The sequence below is a fragment of the Adiantum capillus-veneris genome, chromosome 14 (genome assembly GCF_014529385.1).
Source record: "Adiantum capillus-veneris isolate H3 chromosome 14, ASM1452938v2, whole genome shotgun sequence".
NCBI classification, from domain to species: Eukaryota; Viridiplantae; Streptophyta; class Polypodiopsida; order Polypodiales; family Pteridaceae; genus Adiantum; species Adiantum capillus-veneris.
In genome coordinates this window covers 57607275-57629058 of record NC_140944.1, presented here as the reverse complement: position 1 = coordinate 57629058, position 21784 = coordinate 57607275, and the positions used below count along the sequence as shown (strand labels likewise).

Genomic DNA, 21784 nt, shown 5'->3' with positions numbered 1-21784 from the left:
CTTCATGCCCTCGAGCTCCTTCAGCACCGAAGGTTGGTCGTCTCCCTTCTCCTTAGTTGCAGATTTGCAAGCCGCAAGTTCTCCTTTTAGCTCCTCGATTATTGCATCTTTTCCCCCCATGTGCTTTTCCATATTCGTTCTCCATGCTTCAAAACTTGCTACTGCCTCATCGAGTTTCTTGTGCATAACGCATCTTGTTACATTTACTTCGGCCTTGATTAGGCTTCGTAATTCCGTTTTCACGATATGAATTTCCTCATTCTGTACCCCCCGGATCTCTCTCCTTAGTTCTCGCATCATGTCTCCATACTTGGAGTTCCTGTAGCTCTCAGCGTTCGCGTGCATTTCCTTCTTGATGTCATCCCTCATATAGTTTAGCTCTGATTTGAGCATCACCTGGACCTTCTCCTTCAGTAGCTCATCATGTATCTTGGAGGTTTTCCCAACTCGTAAGGAACCTGGTGATAGTACAGTATCTCTATTTCTCCGTTTGAAAGTAGCCGTCGTTTTTTTTGGGGTGGTGTAGCTATCTACACCCGGCCCTTCCCCTTCGATAGGCGGATCCATCGAACCCGCCCCACAAATGTGGGGTAGGGTACTAGGGTGAGGGACTGAGAATAAGGCAAACTTGAAAGTTTTATTTTAAAGCTTAGAAACCTTTAAACTTTAAAAGTTTATTTCAAAGCTTAAAAACCTTTAAACTTTAACGTAGGAGATGGGAAGTCCTTCTACGCGTAGGTAAAGAAGGGGTGCCGGGGACTTGCTACGCGTAGGAAGTCCTTCTACGCGTAGAAGGAGAGGGCTTGTGTGCGAGCCTCAGGGCAGTGTGAGCAGAGGTGTCGGTAGCCCGCCATGGTCTCCTTCACGCACGCAAAGAGCAGGGGCATCAGCAGCCCGCCATGGTCTCCTTCACGCGTGCAAAGAGCATGGGCATCAGCAGTCCTTCACGCGCGCAAAGAGCAGCCCGCCATCAGCAGTCCTTCACGAGAGAGAGTGGCGCGAGGGGGAGGCGGGGCTGCAAGGCAGCGCAAGACTGAGAGAGAGAGAGAGAGAGAGAGAGAGAGAGAGAGAGAGAGAGAGAGAGAGAGAGAGAGAGAGAGAGAGAGAGAGAGAGAGAGAGAGAGAGAGAGAGAGAATTTACCTGCGCACCTGTTTCTGCTACTTGCAATTTTTTGTGCAGTCAAGAGTTTTTGCAATTGCTCCTGGTGTTCAAATGCCTTAAAACTATGACCCCAAAAACTGCTCGCCTAGGCTATGTGAAACCCTCAACCACGCTTAAAGGCGGACATTAAAAAAAAAAAAAAACCAGCACCGTATGGATCGTTCCGTACGGTACGGAACAAAGCCGAACGTACGTGTTGATCCAACCTTGGGTTAGTGTGAAACGGTTGCTGCCGAACAGGTTTCTCACATTGGGAATCTAGGTCAGTCAGTCTTGGACTGGTCAGGCCAGTTAGCATTGAATTCTAATGAGTATTGAAGCCTATGTGCGCCATAAGGAATTTGGGCCACTCGGCAAGTCACTTACAACTTTATAAGTTGGTGGGAATTAGGAAATTAAACCAAAGGGGCTAACTGGACTCTTGGCAGTAGCAGAGCCACCTGCAAGACACATCAGCCAAGAGGGGGTGCCCATTTTGAGAATGCATGCTTATTTTTGCTTCAAGTTGGGCTAGTCAATTGACTATTATAGTTCTAAGGTTTTTATGCGCGTTTGCCAAGGCAAGAGCCTTCTGAACAAGAACCGGATTAGCTAATTGCTAATCCCCCACAGGTACACAATTCCATCGCGAAAGATTGCGAATTGGAGAGTTTTCTTGTGTGAGAACTTGTCCAAATTACAAGGGAACTGTCCCATTGCGTGCGGGAGCCCTTCGGACATGCGTAGACGTGTTCGTTCTGCTAAAAACGATCCAAAACAGAGAATAAGAGCCTTCTGTGTTTCTATGCAGGTTTAGGGTTTCGCACCTAAACGGCGAGGGAACACCGGGGGAGCCTTGGCATGCTTAGAGAGGGCCTTGGGCACCTGGCAATGGCAAAACAGGGATTATTGTAGCAGGCTACAATGTCACTTTCATAGGACACACAATTAGTACAGTTGGTCTCGTTTGGTTCACATTGGACGGACTCTTTGGGCGTGGCAGTGACACGTGGCAGGGCTACGGACGGTGGTCTAGTGGACATCATGGCCAGGTCACCACCACCACTTAGTTTGGAGATAGCTGACATCTATGAGCCCTGGTGGCTCTTTATGGTTGTACATATGAGTAGTAGCCATTGGGTCATCAGTATCTTCTTTATATATGGTCTAGCGTCGTTGTCTAGAGTAACGAGTCTATACACAGCACGTCTACACCATCCCTGCACATCTGAGGCTCGACACCCCCATTGTACTCGTGAGTTTTGGGTTGGAGTTGAGTATGTTGCTGCGCTAGAGTTTGTATCGGTTCTTTGAGATAGCCGAGTCCATATGTTGTCTTTGTGTTGATCAACTATTATCTATTGTTTCCTTTGTTTTCATTCTAATTTGAGTGAGATGTCACGCACATTGCACCATTGAGGAGCACCCACTCTAGAGAGCACGACACACTATGTGCGCTACAGGTGCTCTCATTTTTGGCGCGCTCAGTGGGACCTCAACTGAAGTCTCTCTCTGTGTTGAGGTACAAATCGAGGAGCTAGCTGGGTTTTACCTAGCCTCGCCTACTTCGCCTTGCCCAGTGCAGCCTACTGGTCCGGTCCAGTTTCACCCTAGACAGCTTACTCTAGCTGACCTAGTCTCTCGCCCTGCTGGTCTGGTCCTCTCTCGCCCTGGTCCAACCAACCTCTCGTCCTGGTCTAGTCCTTCCTCGTCCCTGTCCAGCCAGGTGGTCTAGTCACTTGCCCTGATCTAGTAGAGTCTAGACCTATGTTCAGCCAGTCAAAGGTCTTCTTGCCTAAAGCTTGGTTGGGTTTGTGGTCACTGCATGACACATACAAGGCGGTACATTAGAGCGTCAAAGCGCACTATTGAGTCCTCTGAAGTACTACAACAAGACGTCAACCCTTGGTACCTAGTAGAAGTCCACCAACCTCATCACCCATACCTCCACATACGGCATCATCCATTCCTCTATCCGGTTCCACATCTTCTAGGTCACCTTCCCCAGTTAAGCTCTCTCCCATTTTGTTACAGCAAGCTATTGAGCAACGGGCTCCTGAGCAAGAGGCCATGGAGGCATTGACTAGTGTTTTGGCCAAGGTAAACATCAAGTTTTCTACTTTCAAGGGACTCTTCTCAGAAGATGCAGACAACCATGCAAGGAGGTTTGTATCTCTCTGTAGAGGTCGTGGTCTTAATAGAGAAGATGCTTATTTGGTGTTGTTTCCATCAACTTTGGATGGATTAGCAGACAAGTGGTCTAGTCAGTTTGCAGAGAATCACTTTACTACTCGGGCTACATTGAGACAACAATTTGGTGAAGCTTTCACACCAGGCGATTTCCAAGAAAAGGTTCTGGATGAGTTGGCCAACTTGCTACTTCAACCCAAAGAGACTTTTGCAGAACTCATGACTCGAACAAAGTCTCTGGTCGCCAAGCTTCCTCAGCCACCAGGTGAGTTCATGGTGAAGAAATGGGTAGAGAAGGCTCTTCCAAAGACTTCTCAGCAAAAACTCAGAGAGAATCCCGACCTGATGCCACCTTGGAGGAGTTTGTTGCGGCTGCTACTAGGATAGAGGGGGCAAGGAAGCTGTTCACCGACTCTGCTCAGGTAGAGACTGCCTTTGTACTCTTGGAGAGTTCATTTGACCCTTTGACTTCTTTACGTAGGGAACTTAAAGCCCTAAAACTACAACGCGCTCTTCAAGAGGAGAAATCAATCTCTCTTAGATAGGAGAAGCCCCCACATCACGAGGCTTTGGATCAAATCAAGAGAGAGCTAGAAGAGCTTCGGTCTCAGTAGGAGACTAAGGCTATGGTATGATGCAGCTCGTGTCGCTCTCCAGGACACCCTCCATAGGATTGTCCCCTTCGGGCTTATTGCCACTTTTGCAAAAAGTCTGGGCATGGCTACAATGGCACTTTCACAGGACAGGCAGTTAGTACGTTTGGTCTGGTCTCGTTTACACTCGACGGACTCTCTGGGTTAGGCAATGACACGTGGCAGGGATACGGACGGTGGTCTAATGGACATTGTGGCCAGGTCACCACCATCACTCAGTTTGGAGATAGACTTAGGAGCTGTTGGTGGCTCTTTATGGTTGTACATATGAGTAGTAGCTGTTGGGTCATCAGGAGTATCTTCTTTATTTATGGTCCAACGTTGTCGTCTAGAGTAGCGAGTCTATATACACAGCACGTCCTCGACACCCCCGCACATCTGAGCCTCGACACCCCCATTGTACCCGTGAGTTCTGGGCTGGAGCTGAGTGTGCTGTCATGCCAAAGTCTGTATCGGTTCTTTGAGATAGTCGAGTCCATATGTTGTCTCTGTGTTGATCAGTTGCTATCTATCGTTTCCTTTGTTTTCATTCTGTTTTGAGTGAGATGTCATGCACATTGCAACGAGCAACACCCATTCTAGAGAGCACGACCCATTGGGCGTGCCAAAAATGAGAGCACCTGTAGCGCGTAGCGCGGATAGTGTTTCGTGCTCTCTAGTGTGGGTGCTCCTCGGTGCAATGTGTGTGACATCTCACTCAACAAAATGAAAACGAAGGAAACAATAGATAACATCTGATCAACACAGAGATAACATATGGACTCGACTATCTCAAAGAACTGATATAGACTTTGGCATGGCAGCAGACTCAGCTCCAGCCCAGAACTCACGGGTACAATGGAGGTGTCGAGGCTCACATGTGCAGGGATGGTGGACGTGCTGTGTGTATAGACTCGCTACTCTAGACGACGACGTTGGACTATATATAAAGAAGATACTCTTGATGACCCAACAACTATTACTCATATGTACAACCATAAAGAGCCACCAACGGCTCATAAATGTCAGCCATCTAAGTCTATCTCCAAACTGAGTGGTGGTGATGACCTGGCCACAATGTCCACTAGACCATCGTCCATATCCTTGCCACGTTTCACTGCCCCCTAGAGAGTCCATCCAATGTGAAGCAGACCAGACCAACTGTACTAACTGCGTGTTTTGTGAAAGTGACACTGTAGGTTGCTATAGGTTGCTCGCCACTAGACTGCTCCCCGTCCCGGAGAGTGGAGAACTGAAAGATCTGCAGCCAGGTCTACTACTGGTGAAGACTCCAAGAGGTGATATCTACTGGTCGGATGATGGAGAGAGAGGCTGGTAGAAAGGTGGGTAAGGAGATGGAGGCCAGGTGTACGGTGGAGGATAGTGGCCATGAGGAGGGTATATTGGATATGGAGTAGCAACCCCATGAGCAATAGAGTGAGTAGGGTGAGAAGGTGGGACAATTGGTGGAAACCCAAGGAAGCTGGTGTAGAAGGGAGGAGGGAAAGAGGTGGACTAGGAGGGGGAGACCATGGAGGGTCCACGAAACTGTGAGGAAGTCGACCCTGCTTGCTTAGACTCCATAGTAGGTTGTGTTTTTTTGGCTGCTTGAGAATCCCCCGAATGAGCTTTGGAAGCGTTTGTTTGTAGTGCCATAGCAAGAACTTGCGTAGAACTTGGAGCTGTAGCTGTAGTTGTAGCTGTAGCTGTAGCTGTTTGTGAAACGGTTATAGATTGATGTTGGGCACATGAGAGACACATTGAATTTACCACAGGAGAAAGTTCATGAATTGCGGCCATATCATTTGCCTCTTTTAGCTGCATTTGTAAAGTGCGGACTATGTGTTTTAGGTCTTGTACCTGTTGAGTGAGAATCCTTATGCGATCTTGAGTCTGAGCAATTAACATATCCTATCCATCAATCGTTGAAGGTGGCTGTGTACTTCCCTTTGCATAGTGTCATATACAGCGCGATGCAGATCGTTAGTACCTTGCAAGGAGATGGCTTCATCTATAATAGTTGAAATTGCTCTTCTGTCCGCATCTAGAAGTCTGTCGGCTTGAAGCGAAAAGTTGGCAAACATGTCAGGTTGCCCAGGGCTAGGTGTCCCTGCAGTACTCCCATGTGTCCCTGCACTAGGAGTAGTAGTAGGTGGTACTGCAGACACAACTGGAGCGTGTGTTTGGGCGCTTGCAACACTACTAACAATAGGTGGTGTAAATGTAGAGGTGGCCACGGAAGTGGTTGTGCTCACAATTCTTGGGTTTGCGGTATTGACGTCAGAGATTTTAACCTGTGATCCAAAGAATGGTAGTGGTGCTAGCTCTTCCATCGAATCCTTTTGTACTTTAGTCCTCTTGCGTAAAGTGCCTTTTCCTTTGGACATTTTGGATTGGCCTTGTTGTTGGCATCATCTTGCAGAGTGAGAACATCTATTGCATCTGCTTTCTGCTGCATAGTTTGCACTACCTAATACATAATAGGGGTTGCATAGCAATTGAACCTCTCCGCTTTTCCTTTCCGTTGAGTCCGAAATCGCTTTGTCTTGTCCTGCAGCGCCTTAAAGAGCAGATGGTGAAACGGATACGGCAAACAGTGGCAGAGACAAGAAAATGCATCACATATTATTGGAGAGGAGGGAACCACTTCTCTTTTCGGAGCTCGCAGTAAAAGTTATATGTGATGCATTTTTTTGTCTCTACCACTGTCTGCCGTATCCGTTTCACCATCTGCTCTTTAAGGCGCTACAGGACAGGGCAAAGCGATTTCAGACTCAACAGAAAGGAAAAGCGGAGAGGTTCAATTGCTATGCAACCCCTATTATGTATTAGGTAGTGCAAACTATGCAGCAGAAAGTAGATGCAACTGCTGTTCTCACTTTGCAAGATGATGCCAAAGAACAAGGCCGATCCAAAATGTCCAATGGGAAAGGCATGCAAGAGGGCTAAAGTACAAAAGGATTCAATGGAAGAGCTAGCACCACCACCATTCTATGAATCACAGGTTAAAATCTCTGACGTCAATACCACAAACCCAAGACCACTTGTGAGCACGACCACTTGCATGGCCACCTCTACATTTACACCACCTATTGTTAGTAGTGTTGCAGGCGCCCAAACACACGCTCTAGTTGTGTCGGCAGTACCACTTACTACTACTCCTAGTGTAGGGGCACATAGGAGTACTGCAGGGACACCTAGCCCTGGGCAACCTGACATGTTTGCCAACTTTTCGCTTCAAGCCGACAGACTTCTAGATGCGGACAGAAGAGCAATTTCAACTATTATAGATGCAGCCATCTCCTTGCAAGGTACTAACAGCCTGCATCGCGCTGTATATGACAGTATGCAAAGGGAAGTGTGCAACCATCTTCAACGATCGATGGATAGGATATGTTAATTGATTAGGCTCAAGATCGCATAAGTATTCTCACTCAGGTACAAGAGCTCAAACACATAGTCCGCACTTTACAAATGCAGCTAAAAGAGGCAAATGATATGGCCGCAGTTCAGGAACTTTCTCCTGTGGTAAATTCAGTGTCCCTCATGTGCCCAACATCAGTCTATAGCCGTTTCACAACAACTACAGTTACAGCTCCAAGTTCTATGCAAGTTCTTGCTATGGCACTACGAACAGACGCTTCCAAAGCTCATTCGAGGGATTCTCAAGTAGCCAAAAAAAGACAACCTACTATGGAGTCTAAACAAGCAGGGTCGGCTTCCTCACAATTTCATGGACCCTAAATGGCCTCCCCCTCCCAGTCCACCTCTTTCCCTCCTCCCTTCTACAACAGCTTCTCTGGGTTTCCACCAACTGTCCCACCTTCTCACCCTACTCAGTCTGTTGCTCATGGGGTTGCTATTCCATATCTAATATACCCTCCTCATGGCCACCAACTTCCGCCATACACCTGGCCTGCATCTCCTTACCCACCTTTCTACCAAGCCTCCCCCTCCCCCTCCATCATCCGACCAGTAGATATCACCTCTTGGAGTCTTCACCAACAGTAGACCTGGTTGTAGATCTTTCAGTTCTCCACTCTCCGGGACGGGGAGCGGTCTTGTGGCAGGCAACCCGTAGCAGGCTACAATGTCACTTTCACAGGACACACAATTAGTATAGTTGTTCTGGTCTGATTCACATTGGACGGACTCTCTGGGCTGGGCAGTGACACGTGGCAGGGATACAGATGGTGGTCTAGTGGACATCGTGGCCAGGTCACCACCACCACTCAATTTGGAGATGGACTTAGATGGCTGACTGTTATGAGCCGTTGGTGGCTCTTTATGGTTGTACATATGAGTAGTAGCTGTTGGGTCATCAAGAGTATCTTCTTTATATATGGTCCAACGTCGTCGTCTAGAGTAGCGAGTCTATACACAGCACGTCTACACCATCCCTCCACATCTAAGCCTCGACACCCCCATTGTACCCATGAGTTATGGGCTGGAGCTGACTGTGTTGCCATGCCAGAGTTTGTATCGGTTCTTTGAGATAGTCGAGTCCATATGTTGTCTCTGTGTTGATCAAATGTTATCTATTGTTTCCTTTGTTTTCATTCTGTTTTGAGTGAGATGTCACGCACATTGCACTAAGGAGCACCCACTCTAGAGAGCACGACACACTATCCGTGCTACAATTACAACACGCTGAACTTTTGTTACAGCTCACCAAAAAGCTTCTAAATGCGAGGGAATCCGTCCTAGACAAGTACTTTTGATCTACAAGGGTTTTGGCGTCGTTATGTTGCCAAAATCAGGTCGGAAACCTACATTTTCAGCCCTCGCCAAGTTTGGACAGCTTTGTGAGAAGGGTTTGATCTAAGTGTTTGGATCGTCTACTTTCATTCGAATAAAAAAATACCGAAAGGGGTGCTAGTCTTGGGGGCCTACAGGGTGTCGGACTTCGTGTGGGCAATGACATTCTAGTTGTTGGACGCATCTGTGCTCTCTTTTCTTCTCAGTGCTTTCTGTAAAGTTAGCAGGTAATTGAAATAGTACCGCCCTCTACTATGTACAGGCTGGTTTTAGTAATGCTCTTCTTCCCAAGGGGTTGCTCCTCCACGCCAAGGTACTTCAAGCACCGAGCTTCACCAAAAGCCTTGATACCATGAGAGAGCTTCAAGCCCCGAGCCTCACCAAAAGCTCTGATACCATGAGAGAGAGAGAGAGAGAGAGAGAGAGAGAGAGAGAGAGAGAGAGAGAGAGAGAGATGAATGAAATGAAATGTTATATTAACGTCTTTAAAAGGCCAAAATGACCTATGAGACCAGAGCGTTACAATGTGGTGGATCTGATACAAGTCAGAATAACAAAATGAAATGACCAAATAATGAAATATAATTATAAATACTATGAAATTCTAAGTTGGTAGGTGTGAACTAAGCAGCAAGTCTGGATAGTTAAACCACAAGTCACAAGAGATCCAGCATTTGTCGCTGGCGGATCTCATCAATCTCCTCCATGGTCGGTAGTCTGATTGGGCGTCGTGCATGTCGGGCCAAAGTGATCCGGATCCTTTGATGTAGCCTCCGTCGATGTTGTGTGTCTTCCGTAGTCGTGGCCGTCTAGATCTCCCCAATTCAGTCGCTCGATCGATCAGTGTGCCTTTGGTGTGAGGCGACAAGGCCTATTGTGGTAGTAGCTCCTCTGGGTGTCCAGTGTTTGCTCTAAAGAAGTTTGTGATGTGTCTCTGAGATTGGCTGGCCTCTCCTCTCAGCAGGCTCTCTCTGTTTCTGTGCAGCTCGAGCATAAACATACCCAAGCGTCTTTGATCCTCGTACTTCATGACTTTGGAGAGTGGTCCAAAGACCTCTCTGAACAAGCAGTGGAAACGGCCTCGTATCTCGTAGTAGACGGGGCAGTCGCCTGTGTAGTGTAACTCTGTCTCAGGCTCCATGTCACATAGGGGGACATGTCTTGGCCTCTGTTGGTACTCCGCTATATCTCCCAGTCTCGATCCGCAGCTGGTGTGAAGATGTGCGTATTTGGCCAATAGCACACCGTATCCCATGAGACAAGTGGGTGTCCATGTATCTGGGCCTCGTCACAAAACCGTCCGTCGTAAGCTGAAGAAGATGTTCTCTATAGAACGCCATCTTCGTGACCAGCTCCTCTGCTGGCTGTATCCATGTCCTCTTGGTGTCTAGCCGAGTCAAGTCCTTGCGGATGAGCCTGGTGATCTCGGATTGTGTAAGAGTCATGGAGGGTGTGTCTAGTGAGTACTGGAACGGGGGCAATCTGTCTATACTGAACCCATGCGCCTCGAAGCATGATGTCATCTCCCCATACCAACATGCTGTATCTCCCTGCATGGCTAACTGTCGAGAGGACTCAAGTGCAAGGCGGGCGTATCTGTCTTTGGGAAGTTCCCACATGTGGTATATGAAGGAGACAGATCTGGTAAGCACCTCAACCACTAGTGGGGGGTAGCTAGCCTTGCTCGGATAATGGCATGTGGTACTGAAGCCTTGGCTCTAATGAGCCGCGAGATCATAGAGATCAGGGGCTTCTCCATGTCCCCCCATCCATCAGTGCGACCTGTCCTCCCGTGATGGTCCAATGGATGCCCCCAGATCTCAGCTCCATAGAGCAATGCAGAAGCCACCAAAGTGTCAAAGAGCCAGAGCTTCGTCCGAGGCTCTTGAAACTGAACCTGTGAACACATCCTCTCCAACCTATCCATGTCCCCCCATCCATCAGTGCGACCTGTCCTCCCGTGATGGTCCAATGGATGCCCCCAGATCTCAGCTTCATAGAGAAATGCAGAAGCACCAAAGTGTCAAAGAGCCAGAGCTTCGTATGAGGCTCTTGAAACTGAACCTGTGAACACATCCTCTCCAACCTACCCAATGCCGAATGGGCTTTGGTTAATTTAGTCTCTGCTGCTCTCCTTAATGAGAATGCTGGTCCACTAAAAACCACTCCAAGGTAATTGTAACCATTTGTATACTCCATCTCCTGGCCGTATGTGAATGCGGGCGCTGACCTCCTGATCCACTGTGGGGTGGTATTAAATACCATGATCTTGGTTTTACCAAGGTGACAGACAAACCACTTTCATGGGCAAACCTATGCAAAGCATCCAAGTGACGTTGCATCCCCTCCAGAGAGCCGGAGATCAACACAATATCATCAGCGTATAACAATAGCGGGATCCATGTCCTCGCCAGCGGTGCACTCTATCCCCACCTCTCTCAATGTAGTCAGAAACCTCATCCACATACATACCAAATAGAGCAGGAGAGAGTGGGCAGCCCTGCTTCACCCCAATAGTTGGAGTGAACCGGTGTAGATACTAAATAGATCCTCTAAGGTGCGTACATGCCCTACTACAGATCTGTACAATGCCATGATCCCCCAAATGAGCTTTGTGGGTCCCATCTCCTGTAATCTGCGCATGAGTCTAGCTTTGGGTACTGTGTCAAATGCTTTGCGGAAGTCCACAAAGCTACAATAGATCCGTCTCCCACGGGATCTGCCCTCCTCGATGATGGCCTTGAGTGTCAAGATATGGTCAAGAGTAGAAAAACCTCTCCTAAACCTTGCTTGCCCAGCTGCACACATTCCCCCCCCCCCCCCCCCCCCCCCCCCCCCCCTCTCTCTCTCTCTCTCTCTCTCTCTCTCTTTGTGCCCATCTACTCAGTTGCTGCTCAAGAATGGATGCGTACAACTGTGCCAACGTGTGTCCAATCATGATAGTGCGATAATTCCTAGGCTCCATAGGGTCTCTTGATTTGAAAATAGGTACAATCGTAGATAGGCTCCAGGTGTTAGGCAAGCCCTCGCACATGGCACGGTTAAACATGACTGCTAGAAGCATTGCTTGTAGATCTCTGGCATGCATGAAATCCTCAGCCACCAAGCCATCACGATCATATGCTTTCCAATCCTCATCCTGTCAATAGCCTTCTTCACCATCTCAGCGGTGAAAAACGCACGTGTGTGGGCATGGGTCGGGGGGGAGGGCGGGGTCCGGAAGAGGCAGCTGTCCAGAGATTGTGTACAAAGATGATGCGTACTGACCCCAAGTCTCTGTAGAGGTAATGGCGAGGCTAATGGCTGAGATCTGAAAATGCTACTGATGCTTGAGGCTGAAAACTGAGATCGCTATGGATGCTGATGGAATCTTGCAAGTGCGGCGAGGCTACATGCTGATCTGTTGTCATCGGCGATGATGATGGCTGAAAATTGAAAAATGCTAACCGATCTACTGGCTGAAAACTGAACTGTTGTCTTGGCGGTGATGGGAATGGTGACCGCGATGAGGGAAGGCTGATTTGCTGTGGTACTGCGGCGGAATGCTGATGACAAAGCAATAACGCTACTGGCTGAAAACGCTGATGCAAAACGCTAGGTACTGATGGGAAAACTGCTATGATGATGGTGATCACCAGGTATTGGGTGTTGCTGGTTTTGAGAGGCTCTTCTTCTTGCTCCTCTGCTGATCTCTAGTGCCCAAGGGCCACATATATAGGTCCCAAGCTCTGGGTCGAGCAGCCTTTCAGATGCCCCCACGATTTGGGAATTGAAAAGTCACATAATTAATAAATTGCCTGCAAGAGGGGGTTCACGCCTAGTTGCGGAAATTGGTCCAGTTCAATGAAAATGCTTATGCTTGGTGTAGGGTATTGATGCTAGTGCTAATGTGTTGTGCAATGAGAGGGTATGCAGCTACTTTACATGCACGTCGCGCATATAGGCTCACAAAGGTGCCAAAACTCTTCTTAGGTTGACCTAAACCCTAGAAGTAAGTATAGCTTGTCCATATGCACAGGGTTAGATGTGCAGGTTGGCAGCACACTCAGCTCCAAGCCCAGGACTCACGGGTACAATGGGGGTGTCAAGGCTCCGTCGGTGCAGTGAGAATGCAAGTGTGTAAGTGCTAGATCGAACACAAGACTCAAGACTCTAGACTCATGGAAGGTATGATGCCCCCAACAACTAGAGCCAACTAAACATATATATATATATATATATATATATATATATAACCATAAAGAGCAAACAGCTGATAAAATATCCTTGACAATTCAACTACGTTTATCTCCGAATTGTGGTGGCGTTGAACTGGTCACAGACTACCACTCCCTGTGTCTACCATGTGTCACTGCCGAACGAGAGTCCACTCAGTGTAAACCCAAGATCAACTGTAACTGCCTGTCCAGTTCAAGTGACACTGTAGCCTTGATACACAAGGATACTAGCACTTCTTGCTATGTAACATGTAAATGAATAAGATCCTGGCCACCATGACATTCCATTGTAAATAAGCAGTCCATGCTCACATCCGAGAGCTATGAAATGTTTCCCATAATCTTGGACATTATCCATATTCTGGGATGTCCTTGTATAGCCATGTCATCTGCAGCAATCTCTTGATACATAAGCTCCTCCATATTATACATTGCTGATTGCATATTACCCGTGCATGCATTGGAATCCTTAACACACAAGATATCTCCCATGTTGAAGCGTATATCCTCACATAATGGCATACATAATGACTCACCTTGGACGCATATCTAGAGTAAGACGGAAAGCAGCCAATACCAATGTACTCAATAAGCTACAAGAGTTTTTGTGTGTTCCAGAAGAATCTACCTGTTTTTAATTCAATAACAAATCGATTAGAGATATCTGGAGATTGCAGAGGGTCCATCCATACCCGAGGTCTTGAAAGGAATTTGATCTTTGAGAATATAGAAAGCTGTCTGTAGAGGATGGTGCAAAGCTCGACAGGCAGCTGGCAAGTGACACAGCAGCCGCCGCGCCCCCCCCCCCCCCCCCCTCCCAAAAAAAAAAAAAAAAAAAGGAGAAAAGAAAAGATGAAGAAAAGGACCAGTAACTGGTTAAATTTATTGAATCAGGATCTATCTTTTGAAAGCTGTTTTCAGTGATTGCCTACAAGTTGAAGTCTGGACTTCTCTGATTTCTGTAGAATTTGTTTGACTTCTAAGTTTCACTTTTATGCTCTGTTCCAGTTGAACATTGTTACTGTTGAAATTTTCAGCTCTTTGGGTTCTTGGATCCTTTAGTTCAACGCCTGTTTCGAGAGCTTATCTTAGCGCACGAAGGAGAGGCCCAACCAGATGACATTTCTTGTTCAAAAAACAAAGCTGATGATGTCTTGAAGCCAGAATCAACAATGGGTGGCTGCCCTGAAGGCTTTGGCTGGGATTCAACGAGAACTGTGCAAGTTAGGAAGTCAAGAACATCTATTGTTCGTTCCGGTATGTCCTAAACATCCACCCAAGGAAAAAAAAAGTGTTTGTGAAGGAGGGCTCACAAAAAAAGAATTTTTTATCACTCAAATGAGGATTGTAGTCAGACATAAAATAGTTAGAATGTTGCAATGTTGAAGTCTGCATAATACTAGTTGGGACGTGTTAATATTGAAGTCAGAAGTTCATTTCAGTTAAACCAAACCTTGATGCAGGGATAATTTACTCATTAATGGAATCCATATTCGATTCCAGGTGAAGGGTTCATATTGATCAGGCCTCATTGCATGCCTGTGACCACTTAGGCCTGTGTCACAGACACGTGTGAGAATGAGGTGGCAAAAGCCTGTTGGTCGAAGCGTGTGTCCGCTGCTATGTGAATGCAACTGAAGCAGACCCCTCGCCCATCCCCGCTATATTGTGGACCTGCACAAAAGCAGAGGCACGAAGATCGCTGGTTGGATTTGAGCCGTTGACCTCATCCTGCAGAGGCTGAAGCTTTTCCAGCTGGGCTACGCCCATTTGACATGCATAATGTGGAGATTTTAAAATATCCAGCTGCCTGTCATGCCCAAAAGAGCCTTTTATGGCCTTTCTCGTTGCCTGTGTCTGACAGGGGCCTTACTATATTTGGAGAGAAAAAGCAGACTGTTGTCTAGAAAATTGATGACAAGAATCCTCCTGTTATTGCGGAAGCTTTGTGTTGTTTTCTCAGCAATTGAGTCAAGGCGACCTATCACATGTGTTCCAGCCTCTCTAAGTGAACTGCATCTCCGATGGGCAAACAGGAGATGATCAATTTCGTTTTGGAAAGTGCTAGCAAATTCTATCCCAAGCGCAGGGTAGATAGCTTGTGTGCTCTATGTTAAAGGGCAATGGAAGATGACAAGCTTTGAGCACAAGGGAGAGAGGGAGAGTGAGGAAAGAACATAAGGGGAACAAAGAAATGTAATGAAATGAAATGTAATACTAACGTCTTCAAAAGGCCAAAATGACCTATGAGACTAAAAGGTTACGTGTGGTGAATGTAATACCAGGTTTGGGTACAAAAAGTACAAAGAGGTTTGGGTACAAAAAGTACAAAGAACTGGAAAGAAAATAGTGGGTAGGGGTGGGGTGAAAACTGATACAAAGGGGATACGGGGGGTGGGGGGTGAGCGTATACAATGGAGCTCTCTGAAAGTAGAGGCATCATATACATATACATCAGTATCCAAAAGGCTATAGAGGTTCAATGTCCTCCAAGGTAAGCACTCTGTTGAGATGGCTCCTATGTTGCGCCAATATGGGATCGTCTATCGCAATCTGAATCGATGTCGAGAGGGTCCCCTCATTCGTGGGCGACGGGACCGCCCCAACTCTATTGCCCGATCAAGCAGTATGCCGCTGGTGCCTCTGGTGCTGCTATGTTGTGGGGCCTGCTCAAACTCCTCTGTCTGTGATTGAAAGAAATCTGTAATCTGCCGTTGTCGTTGGATCTCTCTCATTGTGCCCTTCTTCAAGAGGTCCTCTTTGTGTCTGCGAATCTCCAGTAAGTATAATCCATGGCATCTCTGATCCTGGTATCTCATGACTCTAGAAAGTGGTCCAAAACCCTCTGAATAAATGGTGAAAGTGGCCTCATATCTCATAGTATACTGGGCTTTGACATAGGTAATGTAGCTCTGTCTCGGGCTCTATCTTGCACACCTAAAAAATCTTGGACTTAGCGGGTACTCCTCTAAATCTGCCCGTCTCGATCTCTAGCTGATGTGAGGATGTGCGTATCTGACCATTAGCACATCGTATCTCGTGGGATAGATGAGTATCCATGTATTGTGGTTTGATCACGAAACCATCCTCCGTAAGCTGGAGAAGATGCTCTCTTTAGAAAGCCATCTTCGTACCCAACTCATGTGTAGGCTATATCCATGTCCTCTTCGTATCCAACTGAATCAAGTCTTGTCTGATAAGCTTGGTAATCTCTTCCCTAGTGAGGGAGATGGAGGGTGCATCTAGAGAGTATTGAAATGGGGGTAGCTGATCCATATCAAAGCCGTGTAACTGAAACTTGGCTAAATAAAGAAAGAAATACCGGGCTAAATTATTTAATTAAGAGGCCAATGTGGTATGAGACCAGAAAAGGACAGTGAGACTTTACTCTTTAACTATTTTTTGGGACATATTAAGTCGGATGCATATTGACCATAGATTGTTGAATGCCCGTGATCATTGCCGAAAGCAAAGCAAACAAACGTCCCAAGAGGAGATCTTTGCAGCTGAATACCGCCCTCACGTATCCAAGAAAGTACCACCTATAAACCTTGCACCATACTAACCCCTCTTAAGCCGCAAGCATGGGGAAAAACATGGCTGCCCAAGGCTGAAAAACACAACCAAACAAGGTGCTTCCAAGTAGCTGAAGGCAGTTGTAACGTTGCCTCTCCTTATCCCAATAACTTAGTTGCAAGGGGGCTGCCCAGGGTCGCAAACACATGCATTAGCGAGGAAGGCCATGTTATTCCCTACTTTTGCACAACAGTCTCAACATGGACAATTATGATTGTTGCACTATGTCAACATTCTACCACTCCCTCTTTTGGTCACTGGCAAACTTCCCTTTGGGAGATTGTGTTTGGCAAGATGGTCGGCCATATTCGTGGTTGCTCGGTCACCTCTAGTTTGCTCTTTGCTTGGAAAATCTTTACGGATCATCTATCTTGGCATGACAAACAACAAACAGATGGGAATTCGTTGCGTTTGGAAAGCATTCACTAGAGTAGGGCAATCTCTCTTACTCTTGTTGACCGGTCGCCTCGCCAAGCTTACTTCCTTTCTTGCCGAGGCATATGCACGGTGGATGATGTGGTAGATTTATCTTGGAATTTGCATCCTTTTTCTCACGTAGCTGTACGCTTTGGGTTGGGTGTACATTATCGTTAGATTTGGAGTGTAGTAGGGAAAGTATGTCGTGCTCTCTACTGTGGGTGCTCCTCAGTGTAGTATGCGAGAAACCTCATTACAACAGAAAGAAAACATCACACAGAAATGGAACAACATTTCAAAGCACAAAAATTCAGAACTCATTGGAACTTGACAAACTCATAGAACCATATAGACTCTGGCTGGCAGCACACTCAACTCCAAGCCCAGGACTCAAGGGTACAATGGAATGTCGAGGCTCCAATGTGCCGAGAGGGTGCAGATGGACTTAAGACTCAAGACGCTCAAGACTCAAGACACTGACCATACAAAGTGGATGATGATGGTGTCTTCGACGATTCGAACCAACCACACATATGTATTTCATAAAGAGCCACCAACAACTAGAAAAATATACCAATCCAGCTAAGCCTATCTCTAAACTGCGATGGTGGTGATCTAGCCATAAGGTCCACTAGACCACCATGAATATCACTTGCCTCGTGTCACTGCCCAGGCAAGAGTCTGTCGAGTGTGAACTCCTGACCAACCGTAACTAATTGCCCGTCCTATGCGAGTGACACTGTAGCCTTGCTACAGGTTGCTAGCCATAAGACCACTCACCGTCGCGAAGAGTGGAGGTAGCTATTGCAAACTCAGAAGGAGACTTTGGAGTTGTGCTTTGATTGAGAGTGAGGACCTGATGCGTATTACAAGCAACTAATGTCACCAAGTTCAATAAAAAAATTGTCACCTTAGACTAATGACACTGAATGAAAATAGCAGCAAATTGAACTCAAAACTGTTGAGTAGACTAACGCTACTCATCCGTTGTGTAGCAAAACAAATTCCACAAGGCCTTACATTCCCTACACCCACAACTAAATACATAGATAGGGGCAAGGGCTCGGTAGGTAGGGTGTCACAAGGCGGGCACCACGTGCCAGTAGAAAAGAATAGACTGAACAGACTTTTAACTCTTCAATAACAACTGAACTGAAAGAGAGAGAGGACACGTTACAAGGAGTGGCGGAATTCCACCCCAGAGAGTATTGGCCCCAAACCCTGGCGCCCCTTTCGGTATTTATTTATATTGCATCAACACAGTACAAGCCGGAACTCCAGACTCTGCACCTTCTCCATGAAGCATGCCAGAGAATGAGCCCTAGCCTCATATTTAAAGGCCCTTGGCCTGAAAAGCAGTTATAGTAAAAAGCCTTTAAAACTCAAAAGCATCTGGTCCAAAAGCAAAGCCAAAAAGCTGCCAGCGTAAATCACGGAAATCCGTATAGCCTACCACGTCATCAACCAACGCAAAACGCGGAACTCCGTTCAGCTTGCCACGTCATCATGCTAGCGCAATTTTCGGAAATCTGCCACGTCATCAGTTTTTACATGTGCGTGTGTAGGTCTTGCTTTATTTTAATCCTTTGTCACTTGGAGCCTCATTGAACGGGGTCCCCATAAGTCGATAGGACTTCTTCTATTACTTGTTCTTCTTAGGGTTTAGGCCCCTCGGCCGGTAGCTCCGTTCTTTAGTAGATCGACATGTCAGCAGTTTGTTACATAGGGGTGAGTCTCTAGGTGGGTAGGTGCGAGGGCCGATAGGTAGGGGCAAGGGGTAGCTGGGTAGAGGCAAGATGTCGTCAAATTCTAGAATTTTCCATAGGCTTGGTTATTTAAAAGTATGATACACTGATAAAAAACCGAAAAAATAACCCATGTAAAAGCTGGAACACCATGGGAGGGGTGCGATTGGGTGACTAGCAGAGAGACCAAGAGGTTGAGAAGGCGATTGGCAAAGAGGGAAAACTGCTAGGCTAGGGGGCGAGCCCTTGAGGTCACTGATCCATTTGTCAAAATAGCTTGTTGAAGACGTGCTCTCAAGTACTACAGTTGGTGAGTTTTTGACTTGCTTTTGTTGACTCTGCCTGAAATGGAACGCCGAATGGTAGTTACAATATTTGAGGTTCCCTTCCTATAGAGCTTCTATTTCGCCATGGTGCCAATTCTTCTACACGAGAAAGTTGGACATTGGAGGTATCAAATTCAAAATCCTCATGTAGTAAGGCAACAAGGCGAGTATTGTCAAATCAGGCCTTCGTTTCTACAGAGACAACAAAAAAATATACTCAAGAGGTCAATATATGTGTTGAGAGTGGAGAATTTAGGCACAATAGCAATGTACATAGAAGATATATGACCATCATATAACTCTGATGTTAATTTGTAGCCCTTTTGTTAGTTCACAAGGTACTTCAAAAACTAGGTAGGGTTCTTTGAAAAATTGACAGACAACATTTGGTGGATGACGCTTAAGCTGACCTATCCCATTTGAAGGCCCTTGCAAGCAACCTCTCGTGCCGAATCCAAATAGGAGGATTTGTGAGCTATACCATCTTTGGGCTGACCAGAAATTTGACAAAGCAATCACTGCCAAAATCATTAGTGCATGAATCTTTTGTCGATCTGGAAGAGGCTAATCTTATCTTTTGAGACATTGGACACAACAATTACGATTGTCCGCTCAACATCGTCTCGGTTGGTGCAATACTTGGTGTAGCAACATCAGTTGATCCCCCAACGATGGATCTGGAAGAATAGGTTGGGGGTTGTCAGAGTCGCCCAAGTTTATTTCTTGAACTGGGTCTGGAGAGGATATTGCAGAGGGTGTTTCTGTAGGTGAAAAGGTTGCCACTTTTTGGAGCGTAGAGACATCATGAGCTAGAGCTGGTTGTTGTCAATATAGAAATCTGCATATGCTTCTTGTAACCATCCTTGGGGATGCTCGTCCAAGTGTAGTTCACTAGATGCTAAGGTGAGCTTTGACTTGGTCGGATAGTCAGGCACAAAGAAGGTTGGGGGTTGGATGAAGTGGTGCAAAGGAGATTTCTTTCCTCCTCTATGGTTGATAGGCTCACCCAAGCCCATAGGCTCGTACGGTAGCATCATCCGAGTCATCAACGTCGATGACCTCTACACGTATTTTTTGGCTAGGTGGCACACTAGGGCCAACTACTGTAAGGATATCAGAAGATGGGTTATTGTCAGGCAAACATTGAATAGAACCCATAACAAGGCATAGACTTGGTAGCTTCCAACCACTCTAGCAGGTCTTCTTTTGACCCGTCGGGTGGAGTGGGCTGTTCCAATTCAGGGTTTGACTCCATTGACAAAGAACTATGTTGCACCATTGGATTCATTTCTCCTTCGATTTCATTGGGGAGCCAGGAGTAAGTATCTTCATGGCGTCATTGTCGCAGTCATGTAGTGCTTTAGTGTGTCGTAGCCATGGTCTACCAATGAGCAAAAGAAATCCTCCCTCAACCTAGGGAAGACGACCCACAACAAAATTCAAGTTAAAGGTGAAATCTTGTATCTGTAGAGGCACCTTGTCCACTATGCCCAATGGGTAGATTGTCCTCTGGTCGGCTAAAGTAACTTTGAAGGGAGTGGGCCGGGTAGGCTGCAGATCTAATGCCAACATAGTGAATTCAAGCATCAAGTTGATGCCAGATCCACCATCAACTATGACACCTGAAAATTGTTGCCCTAGAATAGACATAGTTAGACGAGGACTCTTGTAATTTGTGAGAGGAGCAACGAGATAGGAGATCATGTAGGACTCAAAGGGCTGCATTGGGAGGTGCTTGCCAGACCTTGCACTTGGGTACAGAGATTGAATGACTGTAAGTGTGCTGCTTAGAAGATTTGCATCCAGCCAGAGCATGTCGTAAAGTGACACTTGCGGGATGGTGTTCTTCAAGATAGTCTCTGCTGTAGGCTTTTCTCCTTTGATCAAGGTTTCTCTAGTACCTTGATCTGCTGCAAGTCAGCCATTGCTTCCAAGAAGGCCCAATCATTATCCAATAGCATGGAGGTCGGTCGGCCGTTGGCACCAATGGGTGGCTTGTCAGTTGTTGCGAGTAGATTACGTTGTGGAAAGGGGGGATGGAAGAGTTGGACCTTCTAGAAGGTGAGGCCGAGGGTTGCTTGTGCTCGAGTGAGGACGCTAGCGGGCTCCTCTACGTGCTGCAGTCTATCCTTAGCGGTAACCACATGAGTAGCAGGTGACGGTTGAGAGATGGTGCTTACCGCTATCAAGTTAATCTTTGGAAATGTGAACTCTTCGGAGCATTAGCATGATAAAAACCTTGAGGTGGAAAAGTACTATGCATACCTTGCATAGGAGGTGAGGTGGAAAAGTACTATGCATACCTCCTTGAGTGGCTTACTCTTCAGGGAGAATACTTGTAGGATCAACTCTTTCATGCGTTGATCGTGTTGCACCTCTCGCTCCAACTCCATAGTCGCTCTCTTTTCTTCGGCCGCTATGCATTGGGCTTGCGTGCTTGCTCACGCTCCAGCTCCATAGCCGATCTCTTTTCTTCAGCCGCTATGCGTTGAGCTTCACGTGCTGCTCATGCTCGAGCTCCATAGTAGGCCTCCGTTCTTCACTTTCTTTGTCCATGGTGGCGCGTTGAGCCTCTTGTTGTAGCATCATCTCCATCATCGACTTGACCAAAGCCTCCATAGGGTTTGGTGCAATCCGTGACGTAGATGGGGATGGGGGAGGATCGGAAACCGTCGTCCCGGTGTAGGGACTTCTTCTTCTCCAATTCCACTCTCATCACCTTCACGCAAAGCATCCGTTTTGGTTGGCTGATGACCATGCACTGAGTACTTGGGTACTTGGG

General features: G+C 46.8%; 1 protein-coding gene across 3 annotated transcripts in view; it reads left to right on the top strand.

Moving 5' to 3' along the window:
* Nucleotides 1-21784, top strand: part of LOC147442434 (DNA binding protein) — an 83625-nt gene that overhangs the window by 37221 nt on the left and 24620 nt on the right. For all 3 annotated transcript variants that reach the window (XM_086528600.1, XM_086528599.1, XM_086528601.1), the window contains one exon: nucleotides 13976-14195. In XM_086528600.1, the coding sequence (XP_086384726.1) occupies nucleotides 13976-14195 (220 nt within the window). The remainder of the gene's footprint in view (nucleotides 1-13975; nucleotides 14196-21784) is intronic.